This window comes from Trachurus japonicus, chromosome 3 (genome assembly GCF_045865225.1).
Source record: "Trachurus japonicus isolate A0001 chromosome 3, Traja_1.0".
In the NCBI taxonomy this organism is placed as follows: domain Eukaryota; kingdom Metazoa; phylum Chordata; class Actinopteri; order Carangiformes; family Carangidae; genus Trachurus; species Trachurus japonicus.
Genome location: NC_140909.1, coordinates 12,316,798 through 12,331,304, shown reverse-complemented (window position 1 = coordinate 12,331,304; position 14,507 = coordinate 12,316,798). Strand labels below are relative to the sequence as shown.

The 14,507-nt window shown below is 39.6% G+C and overlaps 1 protein-coding gene across 1 annotated transcript; it reads right to left on the bottom strand.

The window, feature by feature from the left end:
- Window positions 1–881: 881 nt before the first annotated feature.
- On the bottom strand, window positions 882–14,137 carry tradd (tnfrsf1a-associated via death domain). Its single transcript, XM_085762285.1, has 5 exons — window positions 14,080–14,137; window positions 8,153–8,306; window positions 7,098–7,378; window positions 5,005–5,152; window positions 882–1,801 (listed from the first exon to the last, which is right to left on the bottom strand). Exons 2-5 carry the CDS (start codon window positions 8,301–8,303, stop codon window positions 1,515–1,517), a joined length of 867 nt encoding a protein of 288 aa, XP_085618411.1. The 5' UTR covers window positions 8,304–8,306; window positions 14,080–14,137; the 3' UTR covers window positions 882–1,514.
- Between the last annotated feature and the right edge of the window lie 370 nt (window positions 14,138–14,507).

Below are 14,507 nucleotides of genomic sequence, written 5' to 3'. Positions count from 1 at the left end.
TCTATTCTGTGGCTGATGAATAATAATAATAATGATAATAATAGATAACATCCTTTTTAAAATAATGTATATAGGGAATCCTGTTGTGAATAATGAGGGGGAAAAAAACTATCATGGGTTTATAGGAACAGATGTAAAACATGATTTAAAACAAGTCTATATTTAGTAGCATCTCCTCCGAGCAGCATGATGTGTTATATGTGGAGAGAGAGAGAGAGAGAGAGAGAAAAAACAAAGTGTGCAACATTTACATAAATATTAATATATAATGAAGTCATAATCGACCACAGCTTGGTAGATTATGACGTTAAAAATCTGTCACCGTCGTTCGTCTCTTCAGTGGTAGTTACAGCCCTGGTTACAGCCGATATATTAACTGAGATGTGTGTGTATTTATGACAACTTATAAAAACTGTGTGTGTGTGTGTGTGTCCACTCTGGGGGCAGCGGTCGGACCATGCAGCAGAAATAAGTGTTTGTGTGTGATAAAAGCTTCTAATCCACACATCACATCTGGACGGACACGGTCAAGTGGAGTAAAAATGGGGGTTGGGCTTTTTTTTTTTTTTTTCACAGCAGTGTGGTGGTCTCTGAATGAAACCGGCAGAGACTTGATCCATCAGTGAATCTGCTCATTGACGACCAGGCAGAGATAAAACCTCACAACACACACACACACACACACACACCTATGCTCCAACCTCCACCTTTCTGCCCTGAAGCTTTCACACACACACACACACACACACATCATCAGTAATCAGCAGTTCAATCATATGAGCTGGTGCACGTGTGGGGGAGTGACGGACGGACGGACGGGGAGCGATGGTGGGCCGGGAGGAGATTAACACTAAATTATACCTGAGGGAAATTTGACAAAATTATGTTTTCATTTTAATTACACTAATGCATCAAACACAAACATGAACACTTTTTTTTATTTTTTTACAACCATTTAATTTGTATGAACCCATTTTGTAGAAAAAAAAAAATCAATAACCTTCAGTTGTTCACTCATTAGTAACAAGATCCGACTTGTTTCTTGTGTAAATGGACTTTTAAAGCAGAAATAAAAAGGAGGTACACGACCGTTTATACAGTGCTTTAAACTCGGGACAGCGTCTTTTCTTTTTTTTTTAAACAGTGATAACAGATCATTTCATCTAAATGAAAACAATAATCAATAATACTAGTCATTGAAAAGCAAACAAAAAAAAGAAAGAAAAAAAAATCACATCACTCAATTCTCACACAGATGTTGCATCCCACCCAACACACACACACACACACACTTACACACTCCCACACACATGTAGAGGAATGATTTTAAACGTGAGGATGACAATCAATCGAGGACAAACACATTCGTATATAAAAGCAGGCAGGACCAGTCGACCTCTTCCTCCTCCTCCTCCTCCTCCTCGTGCAGGGAGGAGACTCACACACACACACATATACACACACACACACACAAAAACAAAAAAGGCGACAGAGTTGTGTGTTGACTCTGGTGGTTACATGTCCAGTATGTTTTCAGCCAGGCTGGTCAGTTTGCAGTCCTCCAGCGCTTTGACCAGCCGGCTCAGCTTGGCCGCTCTCCCCTCCGCCTGGATGAAGCGGCTCAGCAGCTGATAGGCTTGCTCATACAGCCCTTCTCTCTCGTACTCGTAGGCCAGGTTGTCGATGGCCGGGCCCTTCAGGGCGCGGCAGCTCTTCCCCAGGGCCCTCCCTACGTGTTTCCACTGACGGCCCACTCCGTTGGAAAAGCTCTGAACGTCTGCCCCCGTCAGCATCCGGTCCTCTGACAGGCGGGTCACGGGGTGAAAAGAAAGGACGGAGAAAACAACAAAAACATTTAATGTAAGCCCGACATAATTGGGATTAAAGATGACAGTGATTGAATGTCTAAATGGTAAACACTTCCCAGAATAAATGGCATGCAGACTTATAGACCTTAACCTTGAAGGACATTAACAGATTTCCTACAGTGGCGCCCACGTTACAGTAGCAGCAGTTTTTATCCATGAACAAAAGCATCAGAGCCACTTGGGGACAGCGGAACAAACACACAACACTGACGTATTATCATGCAGTACAGGGAATAATTGGCACAGAGGCAGACGAACATCATTATATTTGAAGTACGGTTTCTTTTATTTCACGTCTTCACTGGGTAGGACAGTGTGGGCAGAGACAGCGCATAGGGAGCAGAGGCATCACACATTTGAGCTCTCGTGGCGCCGGCGTGCTACCTGACCTAATATTTGCTGCTTAGAGAAGAACAGGATGCAGGATTCGTATTTTAATTATGCTACATTTTTACCTTAATTAAACAGCTTTGGAGTAATTGTTTGGGTTTAATAAATGGCTTGGAGAATGGAGGCTCTCCGTCTTCTACGCGTGTGTCACTTATTGCGTCTCTTGACTGAAAACCAACGCTGCAAGATCTCGTCTCAACAAACGCACCCCGTAACCTAAAATCTCTTGTTTATGACAGATTAAACTACACAAATATACACGTTGTAACATCGATATATAACGTTATCCACCACTCCATAGATTGGCTTTCTTGCCCTCTTCGTTGAAAACAAATGCACAGGAGGGTTAGCAAAATAGCAGAAAAGTGACCGGACTTGCACAGTTCCTCTTTAAAGGGATAACGAGGAGTTTTGGAAAAGCGAAGCGTTTTCACACTACACACTATATATTTATCGAAAATGGGCCCATTAACAAGTGTGGGTAGCGGAGATTCATCCACATTAACGTGAGACTTTTTTATAACCGAATAGAAACTCCTCGTTGTCCCTTTAAATGCACCTAAGAAATGTCAGTAAATATAAATCTAATGGTATATTTCCCCACATTCCTGTCATCAATTCATGAATCCCACACAACAAAGTTAACGTGAGGTTTACTAGGAGCACAGTTGCCCCTTAAAGGGGTAGTTTAACATTTTGGCAAATGGGCCCATTGCCATAATCCCTATAGTTTTAGGAGTAGGTTTGTTACTTTTAATTGTCGGTGCAAGCTATTTTTAGAACGGCGGAGCAGAGCTGTGAGCTGCTCAGAGCTACGCTACGGAGGCTAATGGGATTTCTTGGTTTCCCTCATCAAATAAATTCATGTGCCGAGATGCAGGACAAATAGATTTTAAAAATCCTGGGTTCCAGTGGCCATTGGTCTGATTAGCACTGTGGTCACTTTAACTCTCTCTGTTTTTATCCAGTGTTGCACTTTGATTGATGATTGTCGATTGTTGTCCCGTGTCTTTGTTGTGTATTCCATCGTCGTTCTTTTGATTATTAGTTCCATGTCATCGTTGTGTAACTGTTCTGTATTTTACTGTTGTTTTGTTGCTCGCGCGGCTGCAAATTGCCCCCCGGGGACAATAAAGATTTCTTGAACCTTGAACCTTGAACCTTCATCAAATACACAATCCAACAAGGTCTTGTGGACAAGTTGTGACCTGCACATTCACCACGCTATGAGATAATAACGGAACATTACGAGATAGAGTTGTTTTAGAGGTAAATTCATGCAAAACCGCTGATGCACGTTCCCATCGGGAGCAGTCTTTCGGCAAGCAGTCTCTGCGTTTGCCTTGAAAACAACTTTGTCTCATAATGTTCTGTTATTATCTCATAGCGTGGTGAATGTGCAGCTCAATACTTGTCCACGAGAGCGTTTTGGAGTTGTTGGATTGTGTATTTGATGAGTTTGATGAAGGAAACCAAGAAATCCCATGAGCCTCCGTAGCGTAGCTCTGAGCAGCTCGCGGCTCTGCTCCGCTGTTCTAAAAATTGCTTGCACCGATAATTAAAGGTAACGAACCTACTGCTATGACTATAGGGATTATGGCAATGGCCAATTTGCCAAATATGTTGAATTATCCCTTTAAAACTAAAATTTTAGGAGCATAAGCTGAAAATTTAGGGGCGTACACCGTGAATCAACTTGCAAAGCAAATGTTGACATTTCCTTCATTCATGATCCTGACACACATTGGCCTGAAACCTGTGACGACAGATTCCTTCAGTCGCCCCTTCCACGTTTAAACAGTTTTTAAAAAAAAGAGGGAAATTTACTGGTTGCACATGTGCAAGTAGATGAAAAATGTACTTACACTGTCTGAAATTTTAGGGACAAAATGCCTCCATTTAGAGGCAGTCTGGAGCCCTGATTACTGTTGACTGATACATAGAAATGTGCAAGAATGTACCATAGGCAGATTCACTGTATGAATGTGTGTAAATGGCTGAATGAAACTAGTAGTGGTCATGTGAGACTAATAAAAATGCGATATAAATCCAAGGCCGTTTACATTTACACTGTAAATGTCACGGACTGTCGAGGCCTTGACAGACAGAAGCTGAATGTAAACCTAAAACCGTAAATCAATTAAACAAGAAAATCAAATTCACTTTCGAGACCCTGTAGTGCCTCATCAGTTAATGCTGATTTCACAGTTCATTATGAGCTGCTCCACAAACCTAAATCAATGCAGCCCAAATACATTATTATCTGCAGCCGCTAATCTCCCCCATAGACTGACCATCGGTTTATAAACGGTCGGATTAGAGAGTCACCTGACGACAGCAACGATTTCATACGCTGTCAGTCGATCGGTAAAGACGAACGTTGTGGAAAAGGGACGTCCAACAACACTCCTCCCTGTCACAGATCACATATTACAACCTCGTCGCTGCTATTTCACTGCAACACATTGTTGAACTAAACTGAACCGAGCGGCCGACTGAAAGACAGGAAATCAGTTTAAAACCTCATGATGTGCTTTGGAAAATGACTGGAGGTGATGTAGGGTGTAATATGGGCTTCAGATGAATCTGTTAAATTGCATCAAGCATCTCAAACTGAAGGAGGAAAAAAAAAAAATCTTGATCTGATATAAAAGCTATTTCAGTCTCCACTCTCTTTTGGTGAGTAAAGGTCACGCTGCAGAGGACTCAGAGATAGATAAATAAATAAATGAAAATCTTGACTCACCAAACACTTTGTTCTGAAACTTGAAGCAGTTGCTGGGGACGGACGGCTCCTCCTGCGTGATGACGGCCGACTGCGGCGCGGGGCCGAGGAACTGGGTCTGCAGCTGCTCCTCCAGACGATCGATCTCCTCGTCACGCAGGCGCTCGGGCTGAAAAAGACAAAGATCACTCAGGTTGAATAAGATGAACAACAGGATCATTCAGGTTAATTTTCCCTCTGAGAGCAGATAATGTTTATGTTTGAGCGAACGTCCGGACACCGCAGGCTCCTCCCTCCTCAGAAAACTGGAAACACACCAGAGCAAGTTGTTGTAACTCTCAATGAGCTGCTGATATTGATCAGTTTTCTTTTTTGTGTTCATTGGTGAAGTTTAATCTTGTACTTTTGTGCTGTTTGTGGTTTTTCTTCTTTCTTTTTCTCTCACATTTGAATGCAACGTCCTGATCCCCTTGAATGAAGTCAGAGGCACCGATCCCTTCATTATTAATGTACAGTCCCTTCTTTATAACTTGCAATGTGGCTGCACATCTCTATGTATATATTGTCTAGTGTACACATTTTTCTACTATTGTTTTCTTCTTTACTTTGTGCTAATTTGTATCCAATGGGCTTTATGCACAGCTCCAGGAAATAAAGGAGCTGGCTAAAGTTCAGGAAGTAGTGGAGCTGTGCATAAAGCCTATTGTGATTGAATACAGTTGTTATATACTTTACTTTAACAATCTTTACTTCTCTTTGCTCCTTACACTGATTTACCAAGACAAATTCCTTCGTACGTGCAACAACGACTACCTGAAAATAAAAGTTATTCTGATTCTCTGGATTCTGTCTCTGTCTCTGTCTCTGTCTCTCCACTTCCAGACCGTGTGGGGCTGTGATGTGTTAGACACAACCCGGGGCGACACTGACGAACCTCTGGTGGTTTCACAGCTTCTTTTACAGCCTTGTTCACACACTTAGATTAAACTAGATAGATATCACAGGTGTGATCACTTTTATCGCCGTTGCTGCTCTGCTGCGCTGAGGTTGAGCTCTGGGACCTACATTTTCCAGTGTCGTCTATTAGGGCTGCACAATTAACCGCAGTGTAATCAAAACTGCAATATGGCAAAGTGCAATATCCAAATCACAGAAGCTGCCTTTTTTTTTCTTTTTTTTTTTTGATAAAAGGTAAAACGTGTCATAACGCTGTCATGAAAACAAGTACAGTACAGAGACAACTCATATTTTCAGGACATTACGTGTCGACGTGTTTGTTTGATGTATGTTTGTTTAGTGCAAGATTAAACAAAAATCACACAATGAAAAAGTGAAAACGAAAAACAAAAATGACCTTTCAAACTGAAACGACAATCACACTATCTGCCCTTGTTATCACAATATGATGTTTTACAGTCTAGTAACCTGTCGGAAACAGTATAAACACTAAGCTTCGACTTAAAAATAATGTGATTATTATAGGATGTTATATTTTTTAATAATTTAACATTTATTGCTAAGCTTCATGGCACACTCTAAGAAACCAGGTCATCCATGCCAACTAAAGTGTGTCCAAGCAAATTTCCATCGGTAGAATTACATGATATTTTTAACATAGAAGAATAGGTAACACTTTATAATAAATACACACTATTAAACATTAGTTAAGCATTAATAAATACTGAATTCTTCATTTATAACGCATGAATACTCATTAGTATATCGTTTATACAGTTAGTGCTTATAAATGATGAGTAAAACATTTTTAACTGTGTTTATAAACTACATACTAATGAGTATTCATGTTTATAAATAATTAATTCATTATTTAATGACTAACTAATGCTTAATAGTGTGTACTTATTATAAAGTGTTACAGAAGAATACATAATATTACTGAACGGCCCCATCACTAAACGTATGTATCGTGTCATGTGTAGGCTGTACAGTGCGGGAATAAAGGTTGAATTTAATTTATTCAACAGTCACAAAATTACTATTTATCGTACTGACGGAAATTAGCTTGGACACGCTTTACAAACGACGGAGGAGCGTTGGATACAGTCACTCTCTCTACTGATGTGAAGGTGAGTGCAGTGTGGGGCTGAGCGCACCTGTGACAGGTGGATGTGCTGTAGACACAGGTCCAGCTGGTCCAGACACAGGTCCAGGATGTGCGTCCCGGCCTTCAGCTGCGTTTCCACCGTGAACTCCTGGGACGGCGCGAGGAGCCGGCAGGCGTGTTGGCAGAGCGACTGGCTCACGGCGCCGGAGCTGTAGCTCTCCAGGAACTGCTGACACGCCGCAACGTCCACGAACTTCACCTCCACCCCCAGGAAGGGATCGGCGTCGTGGACCTTCAGGATCTCGTAGCCCCCCAGACCTCCTGCAGAGTCTGACCACAGCAGGGAAACACTCATTAAAAAACAAAAACTGTAACACTTTACTTGACTGGTGGGTGCACAGACCATTGATAAGAGACCTTTCATAAGGTGTTCATAATGCGTTCAGGACAGCTTCATAAGGCATGACTCAGCGTTCATACATTGAGTTACATTGCTAAGTGGGATTTTTTTTTCAAAATAAAAATCCCCTAATTGCACCCCCGGGGGAAAAATTATATTTTTATGACTATTTCATGAATAGCTTTTGCATGTAATTTTGTACGCCACTTTACAATGTGGTCAGTGAAGGCTTCATAATAAGGCTAGGAGTTATTTGTAAACCTTTCATGGATGGTTTACATATAATAATGAAGTCTTTTTTACACCATTGTAGTGAAATACTGAGTTGGTATTTTGTCCCAGGTGTGATAAAGGGACTTTGATGAAAACATCTGGGTAACACACTATGCATTCGTGACTGTGTTATGAGGCCTTAATGAACAATTGAATGCTGAATCAGGGTATTTTGTTCTTGTATTTCCAGGTGCAATTAGGGGACTTTTATTTTGAAAAGAAATCCCAGCTTGTTACTCCATGTGTAACAAGGAAGTAACAAGTAACAATGTAACCCGATGCATGAACGCTGAGTCATGCCTTATGAATGTGCTATGCACCCACCCGTTAAAGTACAGTGTTACCAAAAAAAAAACATTGCCATCCAAGAAAATGTACTTATGTAACTACTAAGTGCTTCTAATAGAGACGAACTAGAGTGGCGGCGTTACCTCGAAGTGTCAGCTTGATGACTTTGAAAACGATGAACTTTCCCTCTTGGTCTTTGTAGAGCGACAGCAGGTTGACGTCGGGACAGAGCGACTGCAGGAACATGACTGCACAGCCCGTCCACGGCCCACGATCCACTGTCTTGTCGGCCATCTTCTGTAAAAACAGACGGAGAACAAGGGTTAAAAATCTTTTTTTTTTTGTGTGTGTGTGTGTGATCAAATGTTTTTATTTATATTTTCTTTTCTTTTTTTATAAGCAGTGGCATCAACAATTATATCAGACATGTTATGTAACCCAACCCTCAGACCTTAAACACTCAATGTAAACTAATCATAACAGAGAAAGAAATAATAAATAAATAAATGAATAAATAAAGGTTTAAGGATGAAGTACATGAGTTCACAGAGACCAGACCTGTGTTAATTACCTGATAAATTAACTGGACTATTAAGACGACAGTGATGTGTGTGGATCTTTATGAGTGTGTGAGTGCAACATCTTCAGTTCAGATGTTTATAAGTTATTTAAAGTGAAGTGAATGGTAATAGATGGGAGAAAAGTGTTTATGTACTTGAGGGTTTTGTGTCTTTTGAGTCCTGCGCTGTGTTTAACCCTCCTGTGATCAGACTGGACGACAACAGACACAACAACACACAAGTCTGCAAAGACACTCAACGTGTAGAACGATCATGGGTTAAAGCCAAAGACGCATTAGTCTGAGTCAGAGTTTATGTAAAATCCTCTGGGAGAAGAATCATTATCCCGTCTTTGTTTGTTCCTCTTCATAACATCATACATTAACGACGACGACTGGGGCTAAACACGCCGGTTTTTGTCATTGGCCCGCGACAGTATCTGTGTTTTCTCAATGGAGAACTGTGTAAACCTGAAGAGAAAAGAGCCATTAACTGTTCACACAGCTACAAAGTTAAGACCCCAAGGGTTTTTTTAAACTTTTTGTTATTTAAAAGCCTCCTGTGACTCAGGGACATCTGAAGGTTCGAAGGTTACCACCCTCTCTAATGTCGGGAGCGTCTTCTATCACCTCCACAGAAAAATCAGGACAATTTCTACTGTCTGACTCTCAGGTTTCAAAGCCAACTCACTTTTTCGCTACAACACCTATCGACTTAATCCTTCACTGTGTGTACATGAGCGTGTGATAACTTCGTGGCTTTTAATTATTTATTTATTTATTTATATATTTTTTAAATTCTTTCCCATTTGACTTTCAGTTCGGTATCCTCTGTACAGGGGGGCTGATCAATAAACCTGAGTTTATTCTGAGCGACTGTACTTGTTTTGTTCCTTTTATAACAAAGTTGAAGGATTTTTTTATTTTTATTATAAGTGCTATTATTACATAATACTATAACCATAACAGATTATGAGATTAAAAAAAACTGAAACCCCCAAAAGACCAACTGCCAAAAGATTAAGATCAGATTAGATAATATTTCAGAACGGACTTTTGAGGGACCCAGGCAGGTACAGTGGGTTTCTATGGGGCATGATGATGCGTTTGATGATTAATTGATTGGTCGATCACTAGAATTATAATTGACGAAGTTACCAAAGAGTCAATTTTTTCAACTTGTGTCCACTTTCTGTCACTGTAAAGTCACTAAATTTACACTATTTTAAACACAAGCCGTCACCTGTGGCTCTATTAAATTGTTTGTTATGCATGAAAAAGATTAATAATAAATAATAAATACAATAAGAAGAAATAAGTGGTGATAAAAACATCCAAGTTACAAAGCCACATCTGTTCATCAGATACTTTTTAGGTTAAATAAAAAAATACTGGACTTGAGACATGATGGTGAACTAAAACGTTAAATATGCACTTCCTTCGGAGAAAGAAACGATTTCCAATGACTTCTCACCAAAGTGATGAGGAAATGAGTCATATAACCTCCTCCTCATTAAATCCAATGTTAGCCAGGACCAGAAACATCCAAAATGATGTTTATTCCTGGAGTTTAAACCACTTCTTCTGTCCTAGTGGTCCCTGGTGGTGGTTGTGTGGCCTCACTCCACCTTATCCTTTTTACCCCAACCTCCCTTTGAAACCCTCATTACATAAAAACATGTTTAATCTCAGCCCTCCCCTCTCCTCTCTCCCCCCTCCCCCCCGAGTCCAGCCCCTAACTCCTGCGCTCTGGATGAACCACTGAAGCCCGCTTGGTCTCTCTTGGTTGGTGTTGTCTCCATGCACAGGATGCACATCGCTCTGCGTGGAAAGAGCATCCTCTGAGCTGGATTATACGCATGTCCTCATATTTCACTAATACACAGTATGTCTGGCCACTGGGTCTGCAGGAATCTCCACAACTTAGTACCAGTATGTAATTATATGCTATCCTATCTACCGGTACTCTGGAAGTATACTGTGAGATTAATTCACCAGCTGTATGAGGATTAAGTGATCATCAGGAGCTTAAAATATATCATTTAGCTTTTGCTGCCAAAAGACAATCTCTAGTATTCCCTGGACAGCTCGTCTGACATTTAGGTGGAAATATAATTAATTCACAGCAAGAAGTTGCTTCAACAAACTAATAATATCGCATCTTTGAGTTTAATTTTACACCGACTTGTTTTGTTTGAGAGCTCCAGATGTAAATTAGGCTTGAAATAAAGTAAACTCACCCACCAGGCGGACAAATTATGATTATTTCAGTGTCTATTTATTTGAGCTGGAGCATGTCGTCTTATAAAATGTCACAATGCTGTGACAGTTTTCGAATCGTAGCTGACATATTTCAAACTAATCTTTTTGTCCGACAACCAGTCAAAAACCCCAAAATGATCCGTTTATAATGATCAGAGAAAAGCATCTCCTCACATTTGAAAACAAGACAAGCAAATAAGTGGCATTTCTGACTGAAGACAAATTATCTAAGGTGCCCCAGTTCATATAGACTAGAGTATATTATATACGCTGAATATACATAGAAAGAGTTGGTATCACACTGTCCACACTGGCCACAAAGAGAAACACCCGCCTTGAGGCAAAAGGATCCACACTGAAATAATCAATAACTGATTGATTATTTCAGTGTGGATAATCAATCAGTTAACCAACAACAGGAAAAAATTATCAACACAAAAGCAAAACAGGTTTTACGCCTTTAAAAGTGGATTTAAAACTTCAGCTGAAGTTAATACGAGGCGTCAAGTCATCTGTGTTAGACAAATCAAGTCAGCATCTTCCAAAATTAGTTTTTTTTTGTGTTTTTTTTCAGATTCCCTTTATCTATTAATAGACTTTCTTCTTGCTGAGCTGCAGAGAGAAACACAGAGGAGGAGTCGTCCCACTAAACAGGACAGTGACTTTAGAAATATGCACCACATTTGTCTAACTAAGACAGCTGAAGCCTTGTGTTGACTTTGGCTGAAGGTTAGACAATCAATTATACAGGGGACGGAGGAGGAGGAGGAGGAGGAGGAGACGTCTTTACACTCATGCAGCTTTCAACGAACACGGACGACGTGTTATAAAATGCAACAATCCTTTAAAGGATCACAGCTCTAGTAGGTTACACTTTACTTTAAGTGAGCATTTCTGATTGGTATATAAACATTTAATGAATGATTTCTAACACAATACAAGAATATGAATCTGTGTTTATCAATGTGCAGTATTACTGGAATTGTGACTCGTGTTATTTATTACTTTACATTACTACAATTACATTACTGTTTTGTTGTTGGCTGTGCAGCAACTTGTAAAAAATATCTATTTAAGTTAGTAAATCAAAGTAAGTAAAAACACAGATTTATGTTGTTGGTGACGTGTTGAGTTGGTGATTTGAGAAGGAGACTTTTGTTTTTGTTAGATTTCTAGTAAAAACATGATATTTAAGAGGGAAATCATTACATCCAATTTGTGAAGAAGATTGAAATTGATTGCTCTGAAATGTTTTCCTTTGAACTTTTATAGAAATCTGTTAAATCATGAGTTGCTTTGAGGTCTTCTTGATTATTGATTAGTGTCTTATAAGCTCATGTAGGGCTGGTGCAGGACACTGTGAAGCACTCAGAATCAACAAAACTCATTATAGTTATTAGCCTATTACAATATTAACAATACCATTTACACACCAGCCAACTAACGGGTGATCACAGGCTGAGTTATAGTTGACAGTTTCAACTACAAACCACTTATCAAGTGTTTTCTGCTGCTCATTAATGCTAAAAGGGATCAACTCAATGGAGAAATGAATCAGACCCGCTGGCTGCCAACAACTTCTCTGTTCATTAACTAATCAATTCATCTACTCATAACCTCTCTTGTCTCTACAGCACTAGTTGGTTTCTGAGTAAATAATAAAACTTAAAGAAGTGGTGGCACATCCTGAGTTGTGGAGGAGGACAAAGTACTCAAAAATGACTTTGTTTAATGGCTCACATCATAAGAAAACACAAACACTAATGCGATTCAGCACACAGCCTTATTCATAGTGTTTCAGGTTTACAAATTTCATTTCAACTGTGTACAGGAGCATCTCAGTGAATTAGAATATCATGGAAAAGTTTATTAATGTCAGTAATTCAATTCAAAATGTGAAACTAATACATTACGGTATATAGATCCATTACACACAGAATGAAACGTTTCACGTCTTTATTTATTTAATTTCGTATAATTGTAATGATTATGGCTTACATTTAATGAAGACCTACGATTCAGTATCTAAAAAATATATATACATATTACAAAAGACCAGTTAAAAGAAAGCATTTTTAATATGGAAATGTTGGCCTTCTGAAATACCTGAAATACTTGAACTACTGCAAATGGACTTTTCCATGATATTCTAATTTATTGAGATGCACATGTATATATAGTTGGAAAGAAATTTGTAAACCTGAAACACTATGAATAAGACCGTGTGCCGAAACACGTTAGTGTTTGTGTTTTTTTGTGAAGTGAGCCATAAAACAAAGTCAACATTGAGTACTTTGTCCTCCTTCACAACTCAGCATGTGCCACCACTTCTTCAAGTTTTATTATTTACTCAGTTTAACCAACTAGTATTGTAGAGAAGAGAGGCTATGAGTAGATGAATTGATTAGTTAATGAACAGAGAAGTAGTTGGCAGCAGGTTTGATTCATTACTCCATAGAGTTGATGCCTTCTAGCATTTATGAGCAGTATAAAACATTGAATAAGTTGAAACTGTAGCACTAATAATGTGGGTTGGGTCAGTAGTTAGTCCATCGGCTCTCCCCTCCCCTCCCCTCCCTAGCTCAAGACATAGGGACCAATCAAAGGCATACAACGTGATTATACAGTATCCAAAATCAATAAATAGGCCTAGTGTACCATGACCCATTGTAAAACTCATCATTAAATAGTACTACTATCCATACAACAACATTAAATCGTATCCAGAATCCGTAAATATTATCCAAAATCAATAAGTAGTGTATTGTGAAACTCATTTGTTAGTTAGTAAATAATAAAAACTGTCACACACACACAGTGGTGGTCAACAGGAGCCTCACGACAGGACGTCAATCCACCTTAGTTACCTGCACTAGGCAACTGAGATTTCTCTCTTTCTTCTTGTTTTTACTTATTTCACACCAGTGCAGCGGTTTGTCTGCTCTGTAAACTTCACATTTCACACCTTAAGACACCAGAAAGGTGAAAACATGAAGGTTTTGTGGTGTGTGTGTGTGTGTGTGTGTTGGCGTGTTAGTGTAGTGTAGTAGTGTGTGTTTTGGGCTATAGCTACGGTTGCTGTGGGTAAAAAAGCTCACGTACAGCAGACACAACTGCCGTAAAAACACCGTCAAAAACAAACCGTTCAAGTGTCCGCTGAGCAGCTGCGAGACTCGGGAGCAGACAAACGTGTCGTCGTTCAGACTGAGCGTGAGGTTAAACTTTAGTTAAAGTCGGAAACAAACTTACCTTAAAACTTTTTGTTATATTGTTCGCTGACGCTTCTTCCTGAGAGATCACACCCACTGACACTGTGAGAACTTCCTGGCCTCTGATTGGCTGAGCGGAAAGCAAGACGCGCTCTGATTGGTGGAAATAATCAACATGCCGCCCGGGGAAAAAATCATGACAGGAAGGAAATGTTTTTTTTCTTCTTTCTTTCTATTTCTTTGGACTTTTTTTTTTTTTTTGTACTGTAAACGTTCATATCTAGTGTTTCGATCACACATCTTTGAAGTGCTATGATTTCTAGGGACTGAAAGTTTGATATTAAAGTGGTCAGTGAAGGCGACAGGCTGCTTCTGTAAAGTAAAAAAAACATGTTATTGATTCAGTTTAACAGCTGTTTTCTCTACTTCCCTGTGTCAGATGTACATGAGCGGTGTTTCTGCGGTTAC